The following is a 24,718-nucleotide window of genomic DNA, read 5'->3' as shown; positions in this document are numbered from 1 at the left end:
GCTCCCAAGCCACCATTTGCAGTGAGTAGTGCCTTTCAACTTCAAGCCAAAGCTCCCAAGCCTCCATTTGCAGTAAGTAGTGCCTTTCAACTTCAAGTCAAAGCTCCCAAGCCACCATTTGCAGTAAGTAGTGCCTTTCAACTTCATGCCACCATTTGCAGTAAGTGGTGTATTTCAACTTCAAGCCACACCTAAGCCATCATTTGCAGTAAGTGGTGTCTTTCAACTTCAAGCCACACCCAAGCCACCATTTGCAGTAAGTAGTGCCTTTCAACTTCAAACCAAAGCAACCAACCCACCAGTTGCAGTAATAGTGCCTTTCAACTTCAAGCCAAAGCAACCAAGCCACCATTTGCAGTAATAGTGCCTTTCAACTTCAAACCAAAGCTCCCACCATTTGCAGTAAGTAGTGCCTTTAAACTTCAAGCCAAAGCAACCAAGCCACCATTTGCAGTAAGTAGTGTATTTCAACTTCATGCCACCATTTGCAGTAAGTGGTGTCTTTCAACTTCAAGCCACACCCAAGCCACCATTTGCAGTAAGTAGCGCCTTTCAACTTCAAGTCAAAGCAACCAAGCCACAATTTGCAGTAATAGTGCCTTTCAACTTCAAGCCAATGCACCCACGCCCCCCATTTGCAGTAAGTAGTGCCTTTCAACTTCAAGCCACACCCAAGCCATCATTTGCAGGAAGTAGTGCCTTTCAACTTCAAGCCACAATTTGCAGTAAGTAGTGCCTTTCAACTTCAAGTCAAAGCTCCCAAGCCACCATTTGCAGTGATAGTGCCTTTCAACTTCAAGCCAAAGCTCTCAAGCCACAATTTGCAGTAAGTAGTGCCTTTCAACTTCAAGCCAAAGCAACCAAGCCACTATTTGCAGTATGTAGTGCCTTTCAACTTCAAGCCAAAGCAACCAAGCCACCATTTGCAGTAAGTGGTGTATTTCAACTTCAAGCCACACCCAAGCCATCATTTGCAGTAGGTAGTGCCTTTCAACTTCAAAGCTCCCAAGCCACCATTTGCAGTAAGTGGTGTCTTTCAACTTCAAGTCACACCCAAGCCACACCCAAGCCATCATTTGCAGTAAGTGGTGTCATTCAACTTCAAGCCACACCCAAGCCACACCCAAGCCACCATTTGCAGTAATAGTGCCTTTCAACTTCAAGCCAAAGCAACCAAGCCACCATTCGCAGTAATAGTGCCTTTCAACTTCAAGCCAAAGCTCCCAAGCCTCCATTTGCAGTAAGTAGTGCCTTTCAACTTCATGCCACCATTTGCAGTAAGTGGTGTCTTTCAACTTCAAGCCACACCCAAGCCACACCCAAGCCATCATTTGCAGTAAGTGGTGTCTTTCAACTTCAAGCCACACCCAAGCCACCATTTGCAGTAAGTAGTGCCTTTCAACGTCAAGCCAAAGCAACCAAGCCACCAGTTGCAGTAATAGTGCCTTTCAACTTCAAGCCAAAGCAACCAAGCCACCATTTGCAGTAATAGTGCCGTTTAACTTCAAACCAAAGCTCCCAAGCCACCATTTGCAGTAATTAGTGCTTTCAACTTCAAGCCAAAGCACCCAAGCCACCATTTGCAGTAAGTAGTGCCTTTCAACTTCAAGCCAAAGCAACCAAGCCACCATTTGCAGTAAGTAGTGTATTTCAACTTCATGCCACCATTTGCAGTAAGTGGTGTCTTTCAACTTCAAGCCACACCCAAGCCACCATTTGCAGTAAGTAGCGCCTTTCAACTTCCAGTCAAAGCAACCAAATTGAAGAATCAATAAAGTCCTTAAAAAATGGAAAGTCGGCAGGACCCGATGGACTAAATTCGGAATTTTATAAAAAATTTTATGACTTGCTTTCCCCACGCCTACAGACAATGTACAAATATGCTTATACTCAACAGAAACTCCCAGAAACTCTAAATGAATCAACAATCATACTTATACCAAAAACGGACAAGGATCTTGAAGACCCAGGTTCATACAGAGCTATAGCCCTCTTAAATACTGATCAGAAAATATTAACTAAGATTCTATCTAATAGATTGAGCTTAGTGATCAGTAAATTAATACATCCTGACCAAACAGGGTTTATCCCCAAACGGTATTCATTTTTTAATCTGAGAAGATTATTTAATATTATATACTCCAATAGAATCCCCAACGCAGAGCTAGCAATTATCTCGTTAGATGCTGAAAAAGCATTTGACCAGGTAGAATGGCCATATTTATTTTCGGTGATGGAAAAATTTCAACTAGGAGAGAAGTACTGTACATGGGTTAAATTGTTATATTCTAACCCAACAGCTAGAATATTAACAAACAAAATGTTATCAACTAAATTTAATCTCTCTAGAGGCTGTAGACAAGGATGTTCACTATCCCCACTATTATTTGCTCTTGCAATTGAACCCCTAGCAGAAAGCGTTAGAAACCATCCAGGAATATTTGGATACAATACTAGAGACACAAGGAATAAAATCTCCTTATATGCAGATGATATACTAATATATATTACAAAATTAGAAACTAGTATTCCAAACCTATTAAATCTAATAACTCAATTTGGTCAGTTTTCGGGATATAGAATCAATTGGAATAAAAGCGAAATCATGCCAATAACAAAATTTAATTTACATACAATACAACAATCCCCTTTTAAAATAGTTAAAGATAAATTTAAATACTTAGGAATCTGGGTAACTAAGACATATACCTCTTTATTTAAACTAAATTTCCCACCCTTACTGAATAAACTACATAAGAATATTCAATACTGGAAAACACTCCCCATTTCAATGCTTGGGAGAATTAATGCTATAAAAATGATTTTTTTACCGCAACTACTGTACCTACTTCAATTAATTCCGATATATATCCCAAAAACTTTTTTCAAAAAAGTCGACTCCATTGTTACAAGTTTTGTCTGGGATTATAAGAATCATAGAATAAGTAAAAAACACTTATGTAAATCAAAGATAAATGGAGGTCTGGCTTTGCCAAATTTCTTATTTTATTTTTGGGCAGTCCATATTAAAAACATGAATTTTTGGCTGGAAGAAATGGACCAACAACCAGATTGGCTAATGATGGAAAAGGAAGACTGTCTACCTTTTGAAATTGGACCGATCATATTTGCCCCCACAAAACAGCACAAAAAAACCTATAAAGAAAACCCCATAATACATAGTGGAATACGAATTTGGAAACAAATAAAAAAAGATTTAAAATTGAATAATATACCACTCTGCCTTCCCATTGTAAATAATCCTTTGTTCAAATCATCCTTTATGGACAAAGGTTTCACACAATGGAAAAATCATGGAATCAAAAATATAGGACATCTTTATGGGAAAGGTACTTTTCTTTCATTTCAAGAGTTACAACTGAATTATGGACTGCACTCAAATAATTTTTTCAGATATCTACAAATTAGAGATTATGTTAAATCTAATACACAAGTTTACAAGAATAGGGAATCAGAAATTCTTGATGAGTGTCTGAACAAGCATCCTAATACTGAAAAACTAATAGCTTATATTTATAACACCCTACTAAATAACGAGGTACCACCGACCGAACTACATAGATACAAATGGGAAATTGAAATAGGTCATCCTATCACGAAAGATATGTGGGACGAAAGTTTACAACAAATACATCAATGTTCATTAAATGCCAGACATATTTTAATACAATTCAAGGTCTTACATAGACTACACTTCTCTAAAATAAAACTAAATAGAATTTTCCCACAAATCTCTCCTATTTGTGATAAATGTCTACATTTAGAGGCCAATTTAACACATACTTTTGCAAACTGTATAAAACTTAAACATTTCTGGACAGATATTTTTGAAATAACTTCAAAAGTTATTAATACAAAACTGGACCCAGACACAAAATTAATAATACTTGGAATATCAGAACAAAGCTTAACACTCACAACAAACCAAAGAAACTTCCTCAATTACAGTATAATAACCGGAAAAAAATTAATATTAAAATTTTGGAAAGGCCCTACAACCCCCACAATCAAAATGTGGATTACGGAAATGTCGGAGACCCTATACTTAGAAAGAATTAGACTTGTCTTAATGGACAAACAAGACCTTTTCCATAAAATTTGGGCTCCATTCATTAACTATCTGAAGGGATAGACTGGCACAGCACGAGGACCCAGCTGAAACTTGAACTCAGGAACAGATGAAAAACTATACTCTATACTTTATAACCTACGAACCTATCTCCATTGATGTATTACAGGTAACCCATTCCACCTTCCTTGTTTTTCTGTTGTTTTTTTTTTTTTTTTGTTTTTTTTTTTTTGCTTCCTCTTTTATTTGTAACTTTCTACCCTCTCTTTTTCTCGCTTTCTATAAAAAATAAAAATACTAGAAGCAGAAGTAATTGATAATGGAAAATTTTAATAATGTATGACTGATGTATATGAAAAGTTTTTTTTTCTACTATAATAGGTAATTACATTGTATAATATGTCTACTTCTAATAAATAAATTAAAAAAAAAAAAAAAAAAAAAAAAAAAAAAAAAAAAAAAAAAAAAAAAAAAAAAAAAAGCAACCAAGCCACAATTTGCAGTAATAGTGCCTTTCAACTTCAAGCCAATGCACCCGCGCCCCCCATTTGCAGTAAGTAGTGCCTTTCAACTTCAAGCCACACCCAAGCCATCATTTGCAGGAAGTAGTGCCTTTCAACTTCAAGCCAAAGCAACGAAGCCACCATTTGCAGTAATAGTGCCGTTTAACTTCAAACCAAAGCTCCCAAGCCACCATTTGCAGTAATTAGTGCTTTCAACTTCAAGCCAAAGCACCCAAGCCACCATTTGCAGTAAGTAGTGCCTTTCAACTTCAAGCCAAAGCAACCAAGCCACCATTTGCAGTAAGTAGTGTATTTCAACTTCATGCCACCATTTGTAGTAAGTGGTGTCTTTCAACTTCAAGCCACACCCAAGCCACCATTTGCAGTAATAGTGCCTTTCAACTTCAAGCCAATGCACCCACGCCCCCCATTTGCAGTAAGTAGTGCCTTTCAACTTCAAGCCACACCCAAGCCATCATTTGCAGGAAGTAGTGCCTTTCAACTGCAAGCCACAATTTGCAGTAAGTAGTGCCTTTCAACTTCAAGTCAAAGCTCCCAAGCCACCATTTGCAGTAATAGTGCCTTTCAACTTCAAGCCAAAGCTCCCAAGCCACCATTTGCAGTAAGTAGTGCCTTTCAACTTCAAGCCAAAGCAACCAATCCACCATTTGCAGTAAGTAGTGCCTTTCAACTTCATGCCACACCCAAGCCACCATTTGCAGTAAGTAGTGCCTTTCAACTTCAAGCCAAAGCAACCAAGCCACCATTTGCAGTAAGTAGTGCCTTTCAACTTCAAGCCAAAGCAACCAAGCCACCATTTGCAGTAAGTAGTGCCTTTCAACTCATGCCACCATTTGCAGTAAGTAGTGCCTTTCAATTTCAAGATACACCCAAGCCAAGCCAAGCCAACCAGGGAGGGGAGGGGAGGGGGGCTTTCTGGAGCGCTAGTATGAACCATTTTAGAACCAATAGTCTTTTTTTTTTGCAAGCTTTAGAACCAATAGTGACACTTTTTACAAGCTTTAGAACCAATGGAGACACTTTTTGCAAGCTTTAGAACCAATAGACATTTATTTGAAAGATTTAGAGCCAATGGACACCTTTTTTGCAAGCTTTAGAACCAATAGACATTTTGTTGCACGCTTTAGAACCAATAGAGACACTTTTTGCAAGCTTTAGAACCAAAATACATTTTTTTGCAAGCTTTAGAACCATTACACTTTTTTTTGCAAGCTTTAGAACCAATACACTTTTTTTTGCAAGCTTTAGAACCAATACACCTTTTTTTGCAAGCTTTAGAACCAATAGACATTTTTGTGCAAGCTTTAGAACCAATAGACATTTTTTTTGCAAGCTTTAGAACCAATACACTTTTTTTTGCAAGATTTAGAACCAATAGACTTTTTTTGCAAGCTTTCGAACCAATAGACACTTTTTTGAAAGCTTTATAACCAATAGACACATTCTGCAAGCATTTTAGAACCACTAAGGGCACTTACATTTGAGTGACATGTGTTCAGTGTTATTCACAGCTCAGAGAAACGTGACCCTCTGCCTTCCTCCATCTTGAAGAGTGAGTGAGGCACACCACTTCCTGGTTTTATAGTCCCTCCCCCTGCCGCCAGCGGGGGCAGCAGAGAGAATGGGATATTTGGAAAAAACATTAATATCTCTGTCATTTTTAGTCGACGGGAAAAATCCTCGGCACACATGCGGCGGAGGGGGGCTCTGAGCAAGGTGGCCAAAAATGACGGCCGTAGGTGGCGGCGTTCTCTCGGAAATCGCAGCACAGATGGCGAAAACCGGTCAAGAACAGACTTTTAGTAATATAGATATATGGGTTGGGTATTGATATTTGTGACTGAGTGAAATATAGAATTGGAATGGGTGTCAATCCATAAATACTGCGGTGGTTTGAATACATACAACAGGGGGTAGATTGAAACTAATTGTACATTTAGCGTAGTTATAAATAAACATAAAAGTTATGGGGGTGTTCCACTAGGAGCAGGCATAAATTTGAGGGGCAAAATAGTATGAGTAAATTTCAGACTCTATGGAGCAAAGGATGGGGGAAATTAAATGTGATTGTGATTTCTGGGATCCATGCTTAAGGGGTGACAAGATGTATCATCAATAACTCTTGCAAATACAGGGCGTAGTGAGAAAAAAATAATGATCTAAAACTCTACCACTGACAGCCATTTTGTTATAGATATTGAGAAGTTCTTATTTGAAGGTGGAATGCCTGGGAATTAGATCCTAAAGTAGAGCAGTACAGTGGCGCAGTGGTGGAGCTGCCGCCTCACAGCACCAGAGACCCAGATTCGATCCTGTCTATGGATATAACCATATAACATATAACCATATAACAATTACAGCACGGAAACAGGCCATCTCGACCCCTCTAGTCCGTGCCGAACACATAATCTCCCCTAGTCCCATATACCTGCGCTCAGACCATAACCCTCCATTCCTTTCCCATCCATATAACTATCCAATTTATTTTTAAATGATAAAAACGAACCTGCCTCCACCACCTTCCCTGGAAGCTCATTCCACACAGCTACCACTCTCTGAGTAAAGAAGTTCCCCCTCATGTTACCCCTAAACTTCAGTCCCTTAATTCTCAAGTCATGTCCCCTTGTTTGAATCTTCCCTACTCTCAGTGGGAAAAGCTTTTCCACGTCAACTCTGTCTATCCCTCTCATCATTTTAAAAACCTCTATCAAGTCCCCCCTTAACCTTCTGCGCTCCAAAGAATAAAGCCCTAACTTGTTCAACCTTTCTCTGTAACTTAGTTGCTGAAACCCAGGCAACATTCTAGTAAATCTCCTCTGTACTCTCTCTATTTTGTTGACATCCTTCCTATAATTAGGCGACCAAAATTGTACACCATACTCCAGAATTGGCCTCACCAATGCCTTGTACAATTTTAACATTACATCCCAACTTCTATACTCAATGCTCTGATTTATAAAGGCCAGCACACCAAAAGCTTTCTTTACCACCCTATCTACATGAGATTCCACTTTCATGGAACTGTGCACAGTTATTCCCAGATCCCTCTGTTCACCTACATTCTTCAATTCCCTACCATTTACCATGTACGTCCTATTTTGATTTGTCCTGCCAAGATGTAGCACCTCACACTTATCAGCATTAAACTCCATCTGCCATCTTTCAGCCCACTCTTCCAACTGGCATAAATCTCTCTGTAGACTTTGAAACTCTTCTTCATTACCCGCAACCCCACCTATCTTAGTATCATCTGCATACTTACTAATCCAATTTACCACACCATCGTCCAGATCATTGATGTACATGACAAACAACAGTGGACCCAACACAGATCCCTGTGGCACCCCACTCGTCACTGGCCTCCAACCTGACAAACAACCATCCACCATTACTCTCTGGCATCTCCCATTCAGCCACTGTTGAATCCATCTTGCTACTCCACCATTAATACCCAACCATTGAACCTTCTTAACCAACCTTCCATGAGGAACCTTGTCAAAGGCCTTACTGAAGTCCATATACACAACATCCACTGCTTTACCCTCATCAATTTCCCGAGTAACATCTTCAAAAAATTCAAGAAGATTAGTTAAACATGACCTTCCAGGCACAAATCCATGTTGACTGTTCCTAATCAGACCCTGTTTATCCAGATGCTTATATATATTATCTCTAAGTATTCTTTCCATTAATTTGCCCACCACTGACGTCAAACTAATAGGTCTATAATTGCTAGGTTTACTCTTAGACCCCTTTTTAAACAATGGAACAACATGCGCAGTACGCCAATCCTCCGGCACTATTCCCGTTTCTAATGACATTTGAAATATTTCTGCCATAGCCCCTGCTATTTCTACACTAACTTCCCTCAATGTCCTAGGGAATATCCTGTCCGGACCTGGAGACTTATCCACTTTTATATTTCTCAAAAGTGTCAGTACTTCCTCTTCTTTGATCCTCATAGTTTCCATAGCTACTCTACTTGTTTCCCTTACCTCACATAATTCAATATCCTTCTCCTTGGTGAATACCGAAGAAAAGAAACTGTTCAATATCTCCCCCATCTCTTTTGGCTCTGCAGATAGTTGGCCACTCTGACTCTCTAATGGACCAATTTTATCCCTCGTTATCCCTCGTTATCCTCAATGGATGCTGTCTGTACGGAGTTTGTATGTTCTCCCTGTGACCGCGTGGGTTTTATTGGGGTGCTCTGGTTTCCACTCACATTCCAAAGATGTGCAGGTCAATTGGTTTCTGTAAAATGACCCTAGTAGAATGTGAAAGCGGGATAACAGTAGGGGTGATCAATGGTCGATGTGGACTCAGGGCCGTAGGGCCTGTTTCCATGATGCATCTTTCAATCATCCAATCAATCAGAATATGTCCATCCAATTCCATCACCGCATTTTCAAGCATTTCAGATCCTCCTTCTCCGAGGATGCTGCAACTACTTGATTAATTGGCAATAGTGCAGACTCAATATTGCCCCTGAGGAATCCATTTTGGATTCCGGTCCAATTTTCCGTAATCCAGACGAGAATAATAAATAATAATAAAATGTATTTATTTCAGACTCAAGGTCCAGACAAGGGACAACATTACATAAAAATACATTGCATATTAAAAACATCTTAAAATACATATAAAATCTTAGTATATAACTTATAAAAGCATCATAAATTATATATTAAAAAAAACACAATACCTTAATTTAAATTCAAAATAAGAAAGAATGATCAATGTCCTACAACGAGACAGCGATACCAGTGTCTTCACATCTGGGATTCATAGCGTGTAGTACTAAACCTTATGTTTGACAAGGCCACAATACTTATATTTTTAGTTATTTATCCTGCAAATGAATTTATACTTATGATTTCTTAGGATAGCTTCTAAAGTACTGACTCCTGCAGCCACAAACACTACACCATCTTGGTCTCCTAAGCAGTGTTCTCATTGTAGATAGTGTTCTCATTGTCAATAGGCCACCTTTAGTCTCTGCAAACTTGTCTTTCTGTAGTTAGACCACAGGTGTGCAGTATAGTGGTGTGCAATATGCTCTCAACAGCGACATCTTCACCACATCTGTACACGCACCAAACTTACGCAAGAGAATATTCGCCTGTACATACAGCATACGTCGTTGCCTATAAATATCCTCATCATCTGTCATTTGTTCTGTAATAAAGTGCCCAAGATATTTTACCTTATTACAGACACTAGGATTATTGCCAGACAATTTAAAATCAGGACATTTTAGACATTTACCCTCTTTGGTTCTACAGATCATAACAGCACTCTTACAAGCATTATCTTTAATATCATGTTGCACACCATACACAGAACATATGGTAAGGAGCTGCTGGAGACCAGTGCTAGATGGACTATAGACCGCAAGATCATCTGCATCAATAATATGGTGTACTAAAATATTACCAATCGTGCACCCAGTATTACAGGCTTTCAATTGTTTGCACAGATCATCAATATAAAGATTTAAAATTCCCCCTTGTCCAACACCATTGCAAACCCCAAATGGGGCTGAGACCCTATTGCCCCATTTTATTTGCATAGTCTGGTGGGCATACATAGAATCAAAGCAAAGTTTCTACAATATTAATGTTCTGCTGTCAATAACATCTCTTGCATCCTGTGGCAATTCAACTCAGTTTCCAACAAATTATAATATCTTTGTTACCACTAGCGTTAAGATAATACCAAATGAGAAATCTACATTCTAGTCTTTAATAGTAGTGTGAATATAACCACAGTGGCTGAAAATCATTACTACACTTCTTGACAATTTGAATGGCTTTCACAGGATTCAGCTAGAATTCCTAAAATGCAGATAAATCTAATGATGATTATTTTGGTTGTGGATGGTCTTCGGGTATTCAGATTGCTTGAGGCATTTTCCAACTTATTTAAGTGATCTTTAATTTTTCAAAGGTATGCTTGAAAGCTTCTAATAAGGTTACAAGAATCTGATTCCTTATATCAGAACTCCCAAGTAGATTACCTTACCCCAAGTCATACGCTGCTTGTTCCCCTTATCTCTTCTCACCATCACCTCTTCCTAAACGCTCTTTGAAGAACAAACCCTTGAAGTTTCCTAGCTGCTTTTCAGCCGTCTTTCACAAAATAGGAATTGCCAAAGGTGAAATTGCCAACTGGAGGAATCTTAAAAGGAACTGTAACAACATAGCATGAGATAATGAGACTACATGAATGATGTCAATGATTTCAATAGACAATAGACAATAGGTGTAGGAGTATGCCATACAGCCCTTCAAGCCAGCACCACATTCAATGTGATCATGGCTGATCATCCACAATCAGTACCCCGTTCCTGCCTTCACCCCATATACCCTGACTCCGCTATCTTCAAGAGCCCTAATTAGTTCTCCCTTGAAAGTTTCCAGAGAACCAGCCTCCACCGCCCTCCGAGGCAGAGAATTCTACAGACTTTCAACTCTCTGTGTGAAAAAGTGTTTCCTCATCTCCTTTCTAAATGGCTTCCCCTTATTCTTAAACTGTGGCCCCTGGTTTCTGGATTCCCCCAACATTGGGAACATGTTTCCTGCCTCTAGTGTGTCCAAACCCTTATTAATCCTATATGTTTCAATAAGATATCCTCTCATCCTTCTAAATTCCAGAGTATACAGTACAAGCCCAGCCGCTCCAGTCTCTCAGTATATGGCAGTCCCGCCATCCCGGGAATTAACAATGTGAACATACACTGCACTCCCTCAATAAGAATTCTGGAAAAGGTCACAATGAAGCAGTGGGTATTTTTTCTTATGTCATTGGTTTTGTGACTGTTCATCACCTGGATATAATAAATGGGATGGAGGGACTGCCCTGCTGTGATTCATTTAGTGGAACTGAGCACAAGCAGGAAGCAGTTATTGCTCTGCCTTTCCTGCTTAGTTTTGGATTCCTACCAGCCAGCTCTCCATCCTACCGTTCCCCCTTCTCTCCATCCTGCCATTACTCCATCGCTCCCTCTCCATTAGCTGCTCACCATCTCTCCATTAGCCATTTAGAACAGAGATGAGGAAACACTTTTTCACACAGAGTCTGTGGAATTCTCTGCCTCAGAGGGCGGTGGAGGCCGGTTCTCTGGATACTTTCAAGGGAGAGCTAGATAGAGCTCTTAATGATAGCGGAGTCAGGGGACATGGGGAGAAGGCAGGAACAGGGTACTGGTTGGGCATGATCATCCATGATGACATTGTATGGCCTACTCCTGCACCTATTGTCCATTGTCTATCAAGAACCCTTTGATAACTAGACACAGTCCCACATAATCTGCCATCCATTATCACACTCCAGTGGCTCGAGGAATGGAAGATGTTGGCAAAAACTGAGTGTTGTTGTTCCATCATGACATCCCACCCCCACATCTGTCTTGACATGGCCACACCCTACCCCTGTGCCATTGGCCTGCGATACAGCTACAGCAAACACATGCACTGGAACAGTGGCACGATGATTTATTTTGCCCTGTGCAAGCCACTTTAGACATGCTGCATTCTTGCAAACCTTTATGGTCTGTTACAATTTTACAAGCTCTGGACAGCAATTAATTCCATTATTGCTGATGGTCTGGAGTTTTAGTTGCCATGGTGCTAATCTGTGCAAATGTTTATCTATAAAGGAAACAAATTCATCACTTTCAAAACCAAAATAATACTCCCAGGTCAAAAAAAACCAGAATAATTATCATTTAATAAAAAGAGGAAGGGGATAACACGAAAGAAACATTAACCTAAGCCATATCTTTAGCACTTTTATTTGTCATGGGTTAGGCTGATATAAAAGTTTGCATTGGAACTGATGGTGATCATGCCAATATGGCACAAATATTTCCCTCAAGTTAACACAACAACCGATTAGAAAAGGTTGACCTTTCTAATTGTCTCAGCATTTGTACGAATAATTGGTCACTTTTTCAAACGGAAGACACATTTCTGTTATAAACTCCAGTGGCATTTTCAGTCAAAGCAATGCGAGACATGGACTCAGATTTTATTTCATCAAATCTAATTGCGAGACAGGTTTTTCAATTGCCATTATGAACGCTTGCATTAAATAGCTCAGCTGAAATCAATGTTTTGCTTATTATATTCCTCCCCATCATTAATCAAGTTTAGAAAATTATCTTCTGTTTGCAATATTGGTTTGGCGTATTAAAAATACAGCTCTTCTTATTGGCAAAATTTAAATCCAAACTTCACAAAAATGCAGACTTCTCTACAACAAAGTTATTTGAATATGGTTGAAAGCAGCCAAAATTGAAAAACTGAGAAGCGTCTAATTGTAAAATTTTAATGGCTGTTCTTGAAGCACAACCAAAAAGCATCTTCCATTCATGCATCCCCTGAAGGCTGTTTCCATGATCAGTCTATCAGAATGCTTCATTGTTTGCTAGATCGGTAGTTCTATTGTCCTTCTGTTCCTCAGAGGTTTACAAGAATGATTCCAGGAATTAGTGCGTTAGCATATGATGAACGTTTGACAGCACTCTACTCGCTGGAGTTTAGAAGGATGAGGGGACTCTTCATTGAAACTTACAGAATAGTGAAAGGCATAGATAGAGTGTATGAGGAAAGGATGTTTCTACTGGTGGGAGAGTTCAGGACCAGAGGTCATAGCCTCAGAATTAAAGGGCACTATTTTAGACAGGAGGTGAGGAAAAACTTATTTAATCAGAGGGTGGATAATCTGTGGAATTTATTGTCACAGAGGGCTGTGGAGGCCAAGACAGTGGATATTTTTAAGGCAGTGATAAATTCTTGAATAGAACAGGTGTCAAGGGTTATGGGGAAAAGGCAGGAAAATTGGATTAGGGGGCAGAGATCAGCCATGTTTGAATGGCGGAGTGGACTCGATGGGCCGAATGGCCTAATTCTATACTTGTGAACTGCCTGTTCTGACTATAATGGTGCAACAACATTTAAAATAATATAGTCAGAGCATAGAAACATAGAAAAATAGATGCAGGAGGAGGCCATTCGGCCCTTCGAGCCAGCACTACCATTCAATATGATCTTGGTTGATAATCTAAAATTAGTACCCTGTTCCTGCTTTTTCTCCAAATCACTTGATTCCTTTAGCCCAAAGAGCTAAATCTAACTCTCTCTTGAAAACATCCAGTGAATTGGTCTCCACTGCCTTCTGTGGCAGAGAATTCCACAGATTCACAACTCTTCATCTCAGTCCTAAATGGCCTACCCCTTATTCTTAAACTATAACCCCTGGTTCTGGACTCCCCCAACATCGGGAACATTTTTCCTGCATCTAGCCTGTCCAATCTTTTAAGAATTTTATATGTTTCTATAAGATCCCCTCTCAAACTTCTAAATTCCAGTGAACACAAGCCCAGTCGACCCATTCTTTCATCATATGTCAGTCCCGCCATCCCGGGAATTAACCTGGTGCACTTACGCTGCACTCCCTCAATAGCAATAATGTCCTTCAAATTAGGAGACCAAAATTGCACACAATACTCCAGGTGCGGTCTCACCAGGGCTCTGTACGACTACAGTAGGACCTCCTTGCTTCTAAACTCAAATCCTCTTGCAATGAAGGCCAACATGCCATTAACTTTCTTCACTGCCTGCTGTATCTGCATGCTTACTTTCAGTGACTGATGTACAAGCACACCTTGGTCACGTTGCACCTCCCCTTCTCCTAATTTTACATCATTCAGATAATAATCTGCCCCTGTTTTTGCCCCCAGTGGAAAAACTCACATTTATCTACATTATACTGCATCTGCCATGCATCCGCCCACTCACCCAACCTATTCAAGCCATCCTGCAGCCTCTTAACATCCTCATCGCAGCTCACACTGCCACCCAGCTTGAAGATGTTACATTTAATTCCCTCGTCTAAATCGTTAATTTATATTGTAAATACTGTACCTGGGGTCCCAGCACCGAGCCTTGCGTTACCCCACTAATCACTGCCTGCCATTCTGAAAATAACCCGCTAATTCCAACTCTTTGCTTCCTGTCTGCCAACCAGTTCTCTATCCATGTCCGTACCCTATCCCCAATACCATGTGTTAATTAATTTTGCACACTAATCTCTTGTGTCGGATCATGTCAAAGGCTTTTTGAAAGTCCAGATACACCACATCCACTGACTCTTCCATATCCATTCTACTTGTTACATCCTCAAAAAATTCCAGAAGATTAGTCAAGCATGATTTACCCTTCATAAATCCTTGCTGACTTTTACCGATCCTGTCACTGCTTTCCAAATGCGCTGCATTTGACTTCAAACAATCGACTGAAGCATCTTCCCCACTACCGATGCAAGGCTAACTGGTCTGTAATTCCCTGTTTTCTCTCTCCCTCCTTTCTTAAACATTGGAGTTATATTGGCTACCCTCCAGTCCACAGGAACTGATCCAGAGTCGAGAGCACATTGGAAAATGATCACCAATGCATCCACGATTTCTAGAACCACCACCTTGAGTACTCTGGGATGTAGACCATCAGGCCCTGGGGATTTATCTGCCTTGTCCCAACAGTTTATCTAACACCATTTCCTGACTAATGTGGATTCCCTTCAGTTCCTCCCTGAGTTGAGTGGAAGAGCAGAGAGGTTAATCCTCAACTTTTTTTAAAAACATTGGTCACATCTCAGCTGGAGTATTGTGTGTACATCTGGTCAACGCATTAGAGGAATGAATGATGTAAGAGTGCTGCAGGTGAGCGGAGGAGATTCACTAGGATGATGACTGGAATGGATAGTTCCAGTTATGTGCAATGACTGGAGAGGCAGGTCTGCTCTCCCAGAACCGGAGGACGTTAAGATGGATGAATGAATGAATGAATAAGTTTATTGGCCATGTATTCACATACAAGGAATTTGCCTTGGTGCTCCTCCCGCAAGTGACAACATGACATATAATGACAGTTAGGAATGACACATAAAACATTAAACATTAATAATAAAACAATAATGGTAATGGCATATATAATGGTAACAATACTGGTAACAATAAAGGTAAATAATACAATAATAATGGTAAGTGATGTATATAAAATTATAAGTGGTATAGATTATAGGTAAAGGGCCTGTCCTATCAGCATGCGATTGCATGCATCTAGCGCGACCAAACGTGGTGGCTTGAGGCGTACGGCCTCGTGGGGCCGGTCCCACTTCCAACCGCGGAGCCGTCTGGAGTTGTGCGGGGCTGGTCCCGACATCATACTCACCAATCAGCTGGGCAGGAGGTGGGCCGACTGAATTTGGACGTCGCACGGCGTCGGGCGGTTACGTCATCACGCAACTGCACGCCGGGCGGTGACATCAATGCGCAACGCCACGTGCTAGGCGTACGCCGTCAAGACGCTGCATACGGCCTCAATGTGGCTGCGGGCCGACAGGCCGTTGTCGCGCGGAATTTTTGGACAGTGTCAGTTTTTCGGAGCCCCGCACGATGTCGGGACCAGGCCCGCACAAATCCATACGGCTCCGGCGATCGAAGTGGGACCGGACCCGCTAGGCCGTGCGGCTCAAGCGACCACGTTAGGTCGCGCTAGCCGCATGCAGTCGCATGCTGGTGGGATGGGCCCTTAACTTTGGATGTCTCCCCAAACAAATCATCTAATTTTGACCTACATAGAATACAGAATAGTACAGCATGGAAGCAGGTCCCTCGGCCCACAATGACCATGCCAAGTTAAACTAATGTCTTCTGCCCTCCTGTGATCCAGATACCTCCATTCCTTGCACAGCCATATCCCTATCCAAAGATGGACAAAACATGCTGGGGAAACTCAGTGGGTCAGACAGAAAAACTGCTATCCATACTTCTGGAGAAAAAGATTAGGTGACCTTTTGGGTCAGAACACTTCTTCACCTACAAATTCAAGTGACTTGCTGCCTCACCAGGATGGTGTGTTTGGGTACTTGGATGGAAGGAAGGGATGGGTTAAAGGGGAAAGATATAACAGTTCATGTTGTTGTATGGAAAAGTGCTATGAAAAGATGAAGGCTTACTTGTGGAAATGGAAGAATGAACAAGATCCTCATGACAAGAATATGGAAAAGGGAGAGGATGACGTATCACGTGGTGGCATCATAATGAAGCTGGTGGAAATAATGGAGGCTAATCCAGAGAATGTGGAAGGTAGTGGGGTGATAGATAAAGATAAGGGTAAATTATTCCTGTACTGGGTGGGAGTAGAAGTGCACGGCATAGTGGCATAGCAGTGGAGCGCCAGAGACACGAGTTCACTCCTGACTACGGGTGCTTGTATATACGGAGTTTGTACGTTCTCCCCGTGACCTGCATGGGTTTTCACTGAGATCTTTGGTTTTCTCCCACACTCTCAAGACATAAAGGTTTGTAGGTTCATTGGCTTGATATCATAAAATTGCCTCTAGTGTGTGTAGGACAGTGCAAACATGCAGGGATCGCTGGTCAGTGCCGCGGATGGGCCTGTTTCCACGCTGTATTTCCAAACTAAACTAAACTAAACTAAATGGATATGGGTGTGAATCAATCAATCAATCAATCAATCAATCAATCAATCAATCAACCTTTATTGTCATCTTGCAAGCAACAGTTGTACAGTGCAAAATGAAAAGACGTTTCCCAGGGAATAGCGGAGCTTATAAAGAAAAGTTTCTCAGAAGCAGTGGTGTGGATGATGACATCACCAGTGCAGATTCAATGGAGATGAAGAAATGGAGGGAAGATTAAGGAGAATCCAAAAAGATTTTATGTAGATTAAAGACAAGCAGGTCAATAGAGAGAGAATAGGGCCCCTTAGAAACCAAAGCGGTCATCTTTATGTGGGACTGCAGAAGATGAGCAATGTCCTCAATCTTGGCAGCATATGTGGGGCTGTGCCTAGTCATAAAGTATTCCCCCCCTTTTTTACAGTGGTTGGGAAACTTAGGACAGTTAATGGAGATGTCTTGAGGCCAGTCCATAATATAGTCAAGGAAGTGCTGAATGTCCCAAGGTGAACGAAGGTAGCTATATCTGTCAGACCTGACCAGATATATCCAAGGATGGGAAGCTAGAGAAGGTGAAAGAAAAGAGGCAAGATAGGAAAAATAGTTCTGTGGGCCAAGAACCAACCAAGATGATGCGTCCACCTGGAGCTGTTACTCAGCAGTATCTATGATGGGGTGTGGAGCAGCCTCAGATTCACCCCTATCCGAAATAAGCACTCAACTGAAAAATATCACCAAGGGTTACCATGCCATTCACCTGGGAGGAAGGGTACATATTAAATCATACAAAAATAATTAATCTTGCAGCTGTACCCTCTTTGAAAATGCATTGCTATCTACTGCCACCCCATACTCCCCTGCCCAATACGAAAGTATGATGTCCTTGGATGATTCTGTTCTCAGGCACAACTGAATCATCCCACCACAACTAGAGATCAGTCCCGAACTAAGGGGTTGGACAGGCTAGATGCAGGAAGATTGCTCCCGATGTTGGGGAAGTCCAGGACAAGGGGTCACAGCTTAAGGATAAGGGGGAAATCCTTTAAAACCGAGATGAGAAGAACTTTTTTCACACAGAGAGTGGTGAATCTCTGGAACTCCCTGCCACAGAGGGTAGTCGCGGCCAGTTCATTGGCTATATTTAAGAGAGAGTTAGATGTGGCCCTTGTGGCTAAGGGGATCAGAGGGTATGGAGAGAAGGCAGGTACGGGATACTGAGTTGGATGATCAGCCATGATCATATTGAATGGCGGTGCAGGCTCGAAGGGCCGAATGGCCTACTCCTGCACCTAATTTCTATGTTTCTATGTTACTATCTACCTCATTGGTAACTCTCAGACTATCTTTGATTGGACTTTACTGGCTTTACGTTGCACTAAGCATTATTCCCTTATCATATATCTATACATTGTAAATGGCTCTAATGTAATCATGTATTGTTTTCCTCGACAAAAGCTTTACACTGTGCCTCGGTACACGTGACAATAAACCAAAACTGGACTAAACTGGCGCTCTCCTCTCACAGAACCCGCCTCCAAACCCTTTCTTAATCCAACATTGGCTTCTGAATAGCTTGCACCCGCAGATTCTAGATTGAGCCAAGGATTCAGTCTTGAGACTCAGTGATCAAAGTATGATCCAGGTGTGCCGAAAGGTCCTGGCTTGGATGATGGAAAGGGGAGGCCTTCCACTGTCCCACAGGCGAGGATATCCTGAGCCACCAGTGGTGTGGAAAGGGCCCTATTCACTGGTAGTTGAGAGATAACTGAGGATCAAGGGCCCTTAATCCATTACTCTGTATTATTTCACATTGCTCACTATTCATTACCCGGGGAAATCAACTTCTACTGATCATTGTAATCCCTTTTCATCCAGATTTTTCACCAGAAAATATGATGCAAGAGTACACTGCTTTTAAAAAGAATTAAAAAAAAAAAAATCGTGTTCAGGAACTAAATTGTGGTAACTGAGCAAATCAAATTCCATCGATAACATGTTCTGAAGAAGGGTTTCGGCCCGAAACGTCGCCTATTTCCTTCGCTCCATAGATGCTGTTGCACCCGCTGAGTTTCCCCAGCAATTTTGTGTACCTTCCATCGGTAACATGATTGTTTGGTCTTTCTGTGGTGTTAAAATCTGACAACTGTAAATCTACTCTGCTGCTCACACATGTAGAATTTTTTAAAAGATCAGATGAACAAACAAAGTATAATGAATAAAATGCACTGAAACATTAAACGTACAAACGTAGTTGCCAACTTTCAATCATTTGCCTTTAATGTTTCCACTCCACCTGTCCCTCCTCAGATCAGTGAACATAATGGTATCTGGCTAAACTGATGTAAATTGTGCTATATGGCATGTTAATCCACTCAAATACACTGTAGTACTAAATTAATCTCTTAAATATTAACCTAGCTATATTATTACATAATGTGTTACGTATCGAGAGACCTGGTGCAACAGTCTCCACCTCAATTTTCCAAAACATTAATTCCCACATTTGCACCTACAGTAACCAACAATAAAATCCCATAGGACAATGCTTAATAAAGATACAATTAATGAGTTAGAAAGATTTAATTAAACTGATATTTGAAGCAGAAGGAATGCTGAATAAGCACTCTCTCTCAAGCCTTCACATTATTCCTTTTTTTTGTCTTCATCTGATTTTCTGGTCAGAATTTCTCAGACCCTTACACTCTCCCTTCGCTACATATAATCTCTTTCATCGGTCACTCTTTGCCTCCACCCCCTTCATTCTTTCTGACTCCTGGAATAAAATACAGCACAGGAACAGCCATTACATCTGCACTGACAATGATGCCAATCTAAACTAATCACACCTGCCTACTCAAGATCCATATCCCTCCATTCTCTGCCTGTTCATATGTCTACATACATGCTTCTTAAACATTGCTACCCTATCTGCTTCTGCCACTTCCCCTGGCAGTGCCAACTAGGCACCTACCAACCTTTGTGTAAACAACATACTGCATAAATCTCCTTTAAACTTACCCCTCTCATCTTAAACCTCCAGCTTTAAGTTTTTTACATTTCCATCCTGAGAAAAAGACTCTGACTATCTACCCTCTCAAATCCTCCCATAATTTTATAAACTTTTATCAGATCCTCACTCAACCTCCAACAGTGGAGAGAAAACAATCCAAGTTTATCCAGAAAAAGACACAAAGTGCTGGAGTATCTCAGTGGGTCAGGAAGCATCTTTCTGGAGAACCTGGATGGGTGACATTTCTGATCGGGACATTTCTACAGACTGAATCTGGGGTTCAGCAGATCCAGCACTGTGTCTTTTCTGTAAACCGGCATTGGAATTTACTTGTTTCTCCATATTTGTCCAACCTTCCCTTATAATTAATACTCTCTCATCCCAGTAACATCCTGGAGAATCTCTTCTGCGCCCACTCCAAAGCCTCCACATCCTTTCATGTAACAAGGCAATCAAAATTGCACACAGTACTCTAATGTGCCCAAACCAAAATGTTATATAGCTACAACATAAGCTATATAGCTCATATAACCAAATTTTAGAATTACTTGCATGGCCATTTGTGAGTGATACTAACTGTGCTTCTCGTGACCTTTGAGAAGACTGACAAGAACGTGAACGGAGGGGCAGAATAATCTACTTCTGTTTCTGGTTCTTGTCCCTTTGTCGTTTATACCTCATAGAAAGAGTCAGCCTCCCCCCCCCCCCCCCCCCCCCCCCCCAAGGGAGAAATAGTGATAATTCAGACAACAAATGAGCAGATATCCCAGCATGAGGCTGCTGCAGGGGCGCCAAGCAAACTTCAACAGAAGCCCTCCAACTTCTCAAAACAAAAAAGGTAGATCCCGCAGTGTGCACTCCATTGCAGCTACACAATACCTTCCACAAGCACATCAGTAATGATTACATGCAAAACAATCAAGGTAAACCATATTAAAATGACAACAGCATTGCAATTGATAATCAAGAAAGAAAATATACAACAAAAGTACAAGGAAAGATCCTCCATTAAATTAAAGAGATGCAATGCAACAAAGCCCACAGTAATTACATAATCTAATGGAAGTAATGAGGCAGAGGAGGGTACCTATTGCAGGTTTTAGATCACCAGTGTTTATTGCAGGATTCATCTTCACCTTGTGCCAAAAATAAAAACCTATAACAAAGAGCACACGTTGAGTTCATTCTGTCTAATAACCCAGTGTCGTGGATTAAAATTTGAAAATGCTGGGTGGCCTGGATCCCTTATTGCACATAGTGATATATTTGTTCGGCACCTGGTGCTTAAACACTAGGCATCCTGATGACCAAGAGTTTCTTGAACTGCCACATTACTTCTTGAAATGAAAACTGCCTGTGTGCCTAGTGGAGTTCCGCAAGGGTTGGTGCTGGGGCCGCCACTCTTGTCTTTCGACATTAATGATTTGGATGAGGAGATTGTACGCTTTGTGGCCAAGTTTGTGGATGATACGAAAATAGGAGGATGGGCAAGTAGTGTAGAGGAAGAAGGGACTCTGCAGAAGGACTAGGACAGGTTGGGTGAGTGGGCAGAGAAGTGGCAAATAGAATATAGTGTTGCAAAGTGTGTTCATGCATTTTGGTAGTAGGAATAAAGGCGTAGATTATTTTCTGAATGGGGAGAGAATCTAGAAATCGGAGGTGCAAAGGGACATGGGAGAGCTGATGCAGGATTCTCAAAAAATTAATCTGCAAGTCAAATCATAAGTAAAGAAAGCAAACATAATGCCAGCATTTATTTCAAGAGGGCGTGTATACAAAACACAAGGATGTAATGTTGAGGCTCTATAAGGCGCTGGTAAGGCCGCATTTGGAATATTGTGAGCAATTTTGTGCACTATATCTGAGGAAGGATGTGCTGGCTCTGGAGAGGGTCCAGAGTAGATTTACAAGAATGATCCCAGGGAAGAGTAGGTTAACCTATGATGAACGTTTGTTGGCTCTGGGCCTGTACTCGTTGGAGTTTAGCAGAATGAGGGGGGACGTCATTGAAACATACAGAATAGTGAAAGGCTTGGATAGAGTGGATGTGGAGAGGATGTTTCCACTAGTGCGAGAGTCTAGGACTAGAGGTCATAGCCTCAGAATTAAAGGCCGTTCTTTTAAGAACGAGATGAGGAGGAATTTCTTTAGTCAGAGGGTGGTGAATCTGTGGAATTCTTTGCCACAGAAGGCTGTGGAAGCCATTGGTCATTATTTTTAAGGCAGAGATAGATAGATTCTTGATTAGTACGGGTGCCAGAGGTTATGGGGAGAAGATAGGAGAATGGGGTTAGGAGGGAGAGATAGATCAGCCATGATTGAATGGCGGAATGGACTTGATGGGCTGAATGGTCTAATTCTACACCTACCACATGACCTTATGTGCCTTTATTTTTACAAAACAGACTTAATATTAGTTGCTGGTCCAGCTATGTGACCAGTACCACCACAGTGGCCAATAGCACTTAAAACACCAACTTCTCTCCTTACATGCCATTACATTCAGGAAGTGCCAATTATCTGGTGCGCAGGTTTCATGTACCTTTCAAAGTACGTCTTCAATGTAGACTTCAATGTAACTGCATTACCGCACATTTGAATTCAAAGTAATCGTGCAAAAAATATTGAGCCACTATTAGTCCATGTGATGGACACCATTTAACTATGAGCACAGGACATCTACAGAAACATGACATACCGTGGATTCCACAGTGATAGAACAGGACAGGAGCAGTAGTCACAGCAGTGCATTAAGTTGGGTTGTTTGTACAACACCTCATATCTGCTTTTCCCCTTTGAACTGATTTAGTTACAAACTGTTTCCTTCTGCTGAATTGTCCGTGCAGAACAAAACAAGATCTCAATTAGATTTCAAGCTTCGCTAGATTGTGTTTACATAGAAACAAAAACATAGAAAAATAGATGCAGGAGTAGGCCATTCGGCCCTTCGAGCCAGCACCGCCATTCAATATGATCATGGCTGATCATCTAAAATCAGTACCCAGTTCCTGCTTTTTCATCATATCCCTTGATTCCTTTGCCCCAAGAGTTAAATCTAACTCTCCCTTGAAAACATTCAGTACATTGGCCTCCACTGCCTTCTATGGCAGAGAATTCCACAGATTCACAACTCTCTGGGAGCTCTCATGAACAAGAAGTGTGTCGGAGGCCACAGTCTGTTTCAAAAAGACATAAATGAATGCTTTAATTTTCTTAAGATAGACACAAAATGCTGGACTAACTCAATGGGACAGGCAGCATCTCTGGCGAAAAGGAATAGGTGACATTTTGGGTCAAGACCATTCAGACTATTCCTTTTCTCCAGAGATGCTGCCTGACCCGCTGAGTTACTTCAGCATTTTGTGTTTACCTTCAGTGTAAACCCGCATCTGCAGTTCCTTCCTGCAGATGCGGGTTTCCATGATTTAATATACTTCCCTTAGGACCGCAGCCATCTCCAAACTTCCCTCCCCACCTCTTCTCAGTGACTCTGCTGGGCACCATTCAAGTGGTCATTCTTGCAAACCTTAATAGTCAGCATCGATGGGCTACTTGGATCTGTCCTTGGATAGTCATTTCTGGGCAACTAGCAACACAGTCTTCAACCAGCATGGCCCTCCCTTGATCATCGGCACTGAGACCAGTTTCAGTCCATCCCATCCAAGACCCAAGCACCATGTGCGAGGGGCCATTCATATGATGGGACCCTTGCTCTCAGCTCCACATCGGCTGCATCAGTTTAAACAGGCAAGTTGACGTACCTCTTACAGTGATTGAGCTGGACTTCTTAGCAGGGTTGCCCACGTTGTTGTTAGCAAGGCAACTGTAAGCCCCGGCCTCGTCAACATTGATAGAGTGCAGCGTAAGAGTCCCTCCATTCAGCACACTTGTCTCAGGAAGAGAACCGATTGCTTTGATCCAGGTGAGGGTAGGAGGGGGATCTCCTCCTGTTGTGACGCAGACCATTGATACCGAATCTCCTGGGTTTACGACTATCTGCTCAGGAATCAACAGCCTGATGGAGGGGGAAGCTGCAAGAAACAAAAAGAGTGGACAAAATGTGAATGCAAGTACATGCTCTTTTCTCCTGACTGCAATGAACTCACATTGTTTCATAACCTACTGTTCGCTGTGCTGTCAGGGAGCACTGAATAAAGCCGATCATAAGAAGAATCACGTTGAGGTCATGTCACAAATTAAAGGGCAAAAGACCGCTTGAGTCCATGATTTCTCTCCCGTGAGTAATTATTCAATCCCATTCCTCAGCTCTTTCACATGTGCCACAAACTGTGTTCCCTCAATTGCCTATCCAATTTCCTTTTGAAGAAAAAGCTGTGAATGCAGGAATCCCTCAGCCAGTCAGACAAGAGTGTTTAATTGTCACATGTTCCAAAGCGGAACAATGAAATTCTAACTTGCAGCAGCACAACAGGTTTGTAAATACAGTACCCAATAGATAACTTAATAAACAGACAAAAAAATAAGTTTAATAAAGAAATAACCCAGTACAGAGCAGTACAAAACAAACCCCAGATCCCTAGCCAACAAGGACATTTTGTAGTTTAGTTGGAGTTTGTGGTGTTCAATAGCCAGATAGTTGTTGGGAAG

At 41.3% G+C, this 24,718-nt stretch overlaps 1 protein-coding gene across 2 annotated transcripts in view; it reads right to left on the bottom strand.

Moving 5' to 3' along the window:
• mdga2 (MAM domain containing glycosylphosphatidylinositol anchor 2) overlaps positions 1 to 24,718 on the bottom strand; it is a 1,081,316-nt gene that overhangs the window by 713,363 nt on the left and 343,235 nt on the right. For both annotated transcript variants that reach the window (XM_033027338.1, XM_033027337.1), the window contains exon 6: positions 23,872 to 24,141. In XM_033027338.1, the coding sequence (XP_032883229.1) occupies positions 23,872 to 24,141 (270 nt within the window). The remainder of the gene's footprint in view (positions 1 to 23,871; positions 24,142 to 24,718) is intronic.

This window comes from Amblyraja radiata, chromosome 9 (genome assembly GCF_010909765.2).
Source record: "Amblyraja radiata isolate CabotCenter1 chromosome 9, sAmbRad1.1.pri, whole genome shotgun sequence".
Lineage (NCBI taxonomy): Eukaryota > Metazoa > Chordata > Chondrichthyes > Rajiformes > Rajidae > Amblyraja > Amblyraja radiata.
Note: the sequence above shows the minus strand (reverse complement) of the source record. Positions and strands in the feature narration are given on the sequence as shown.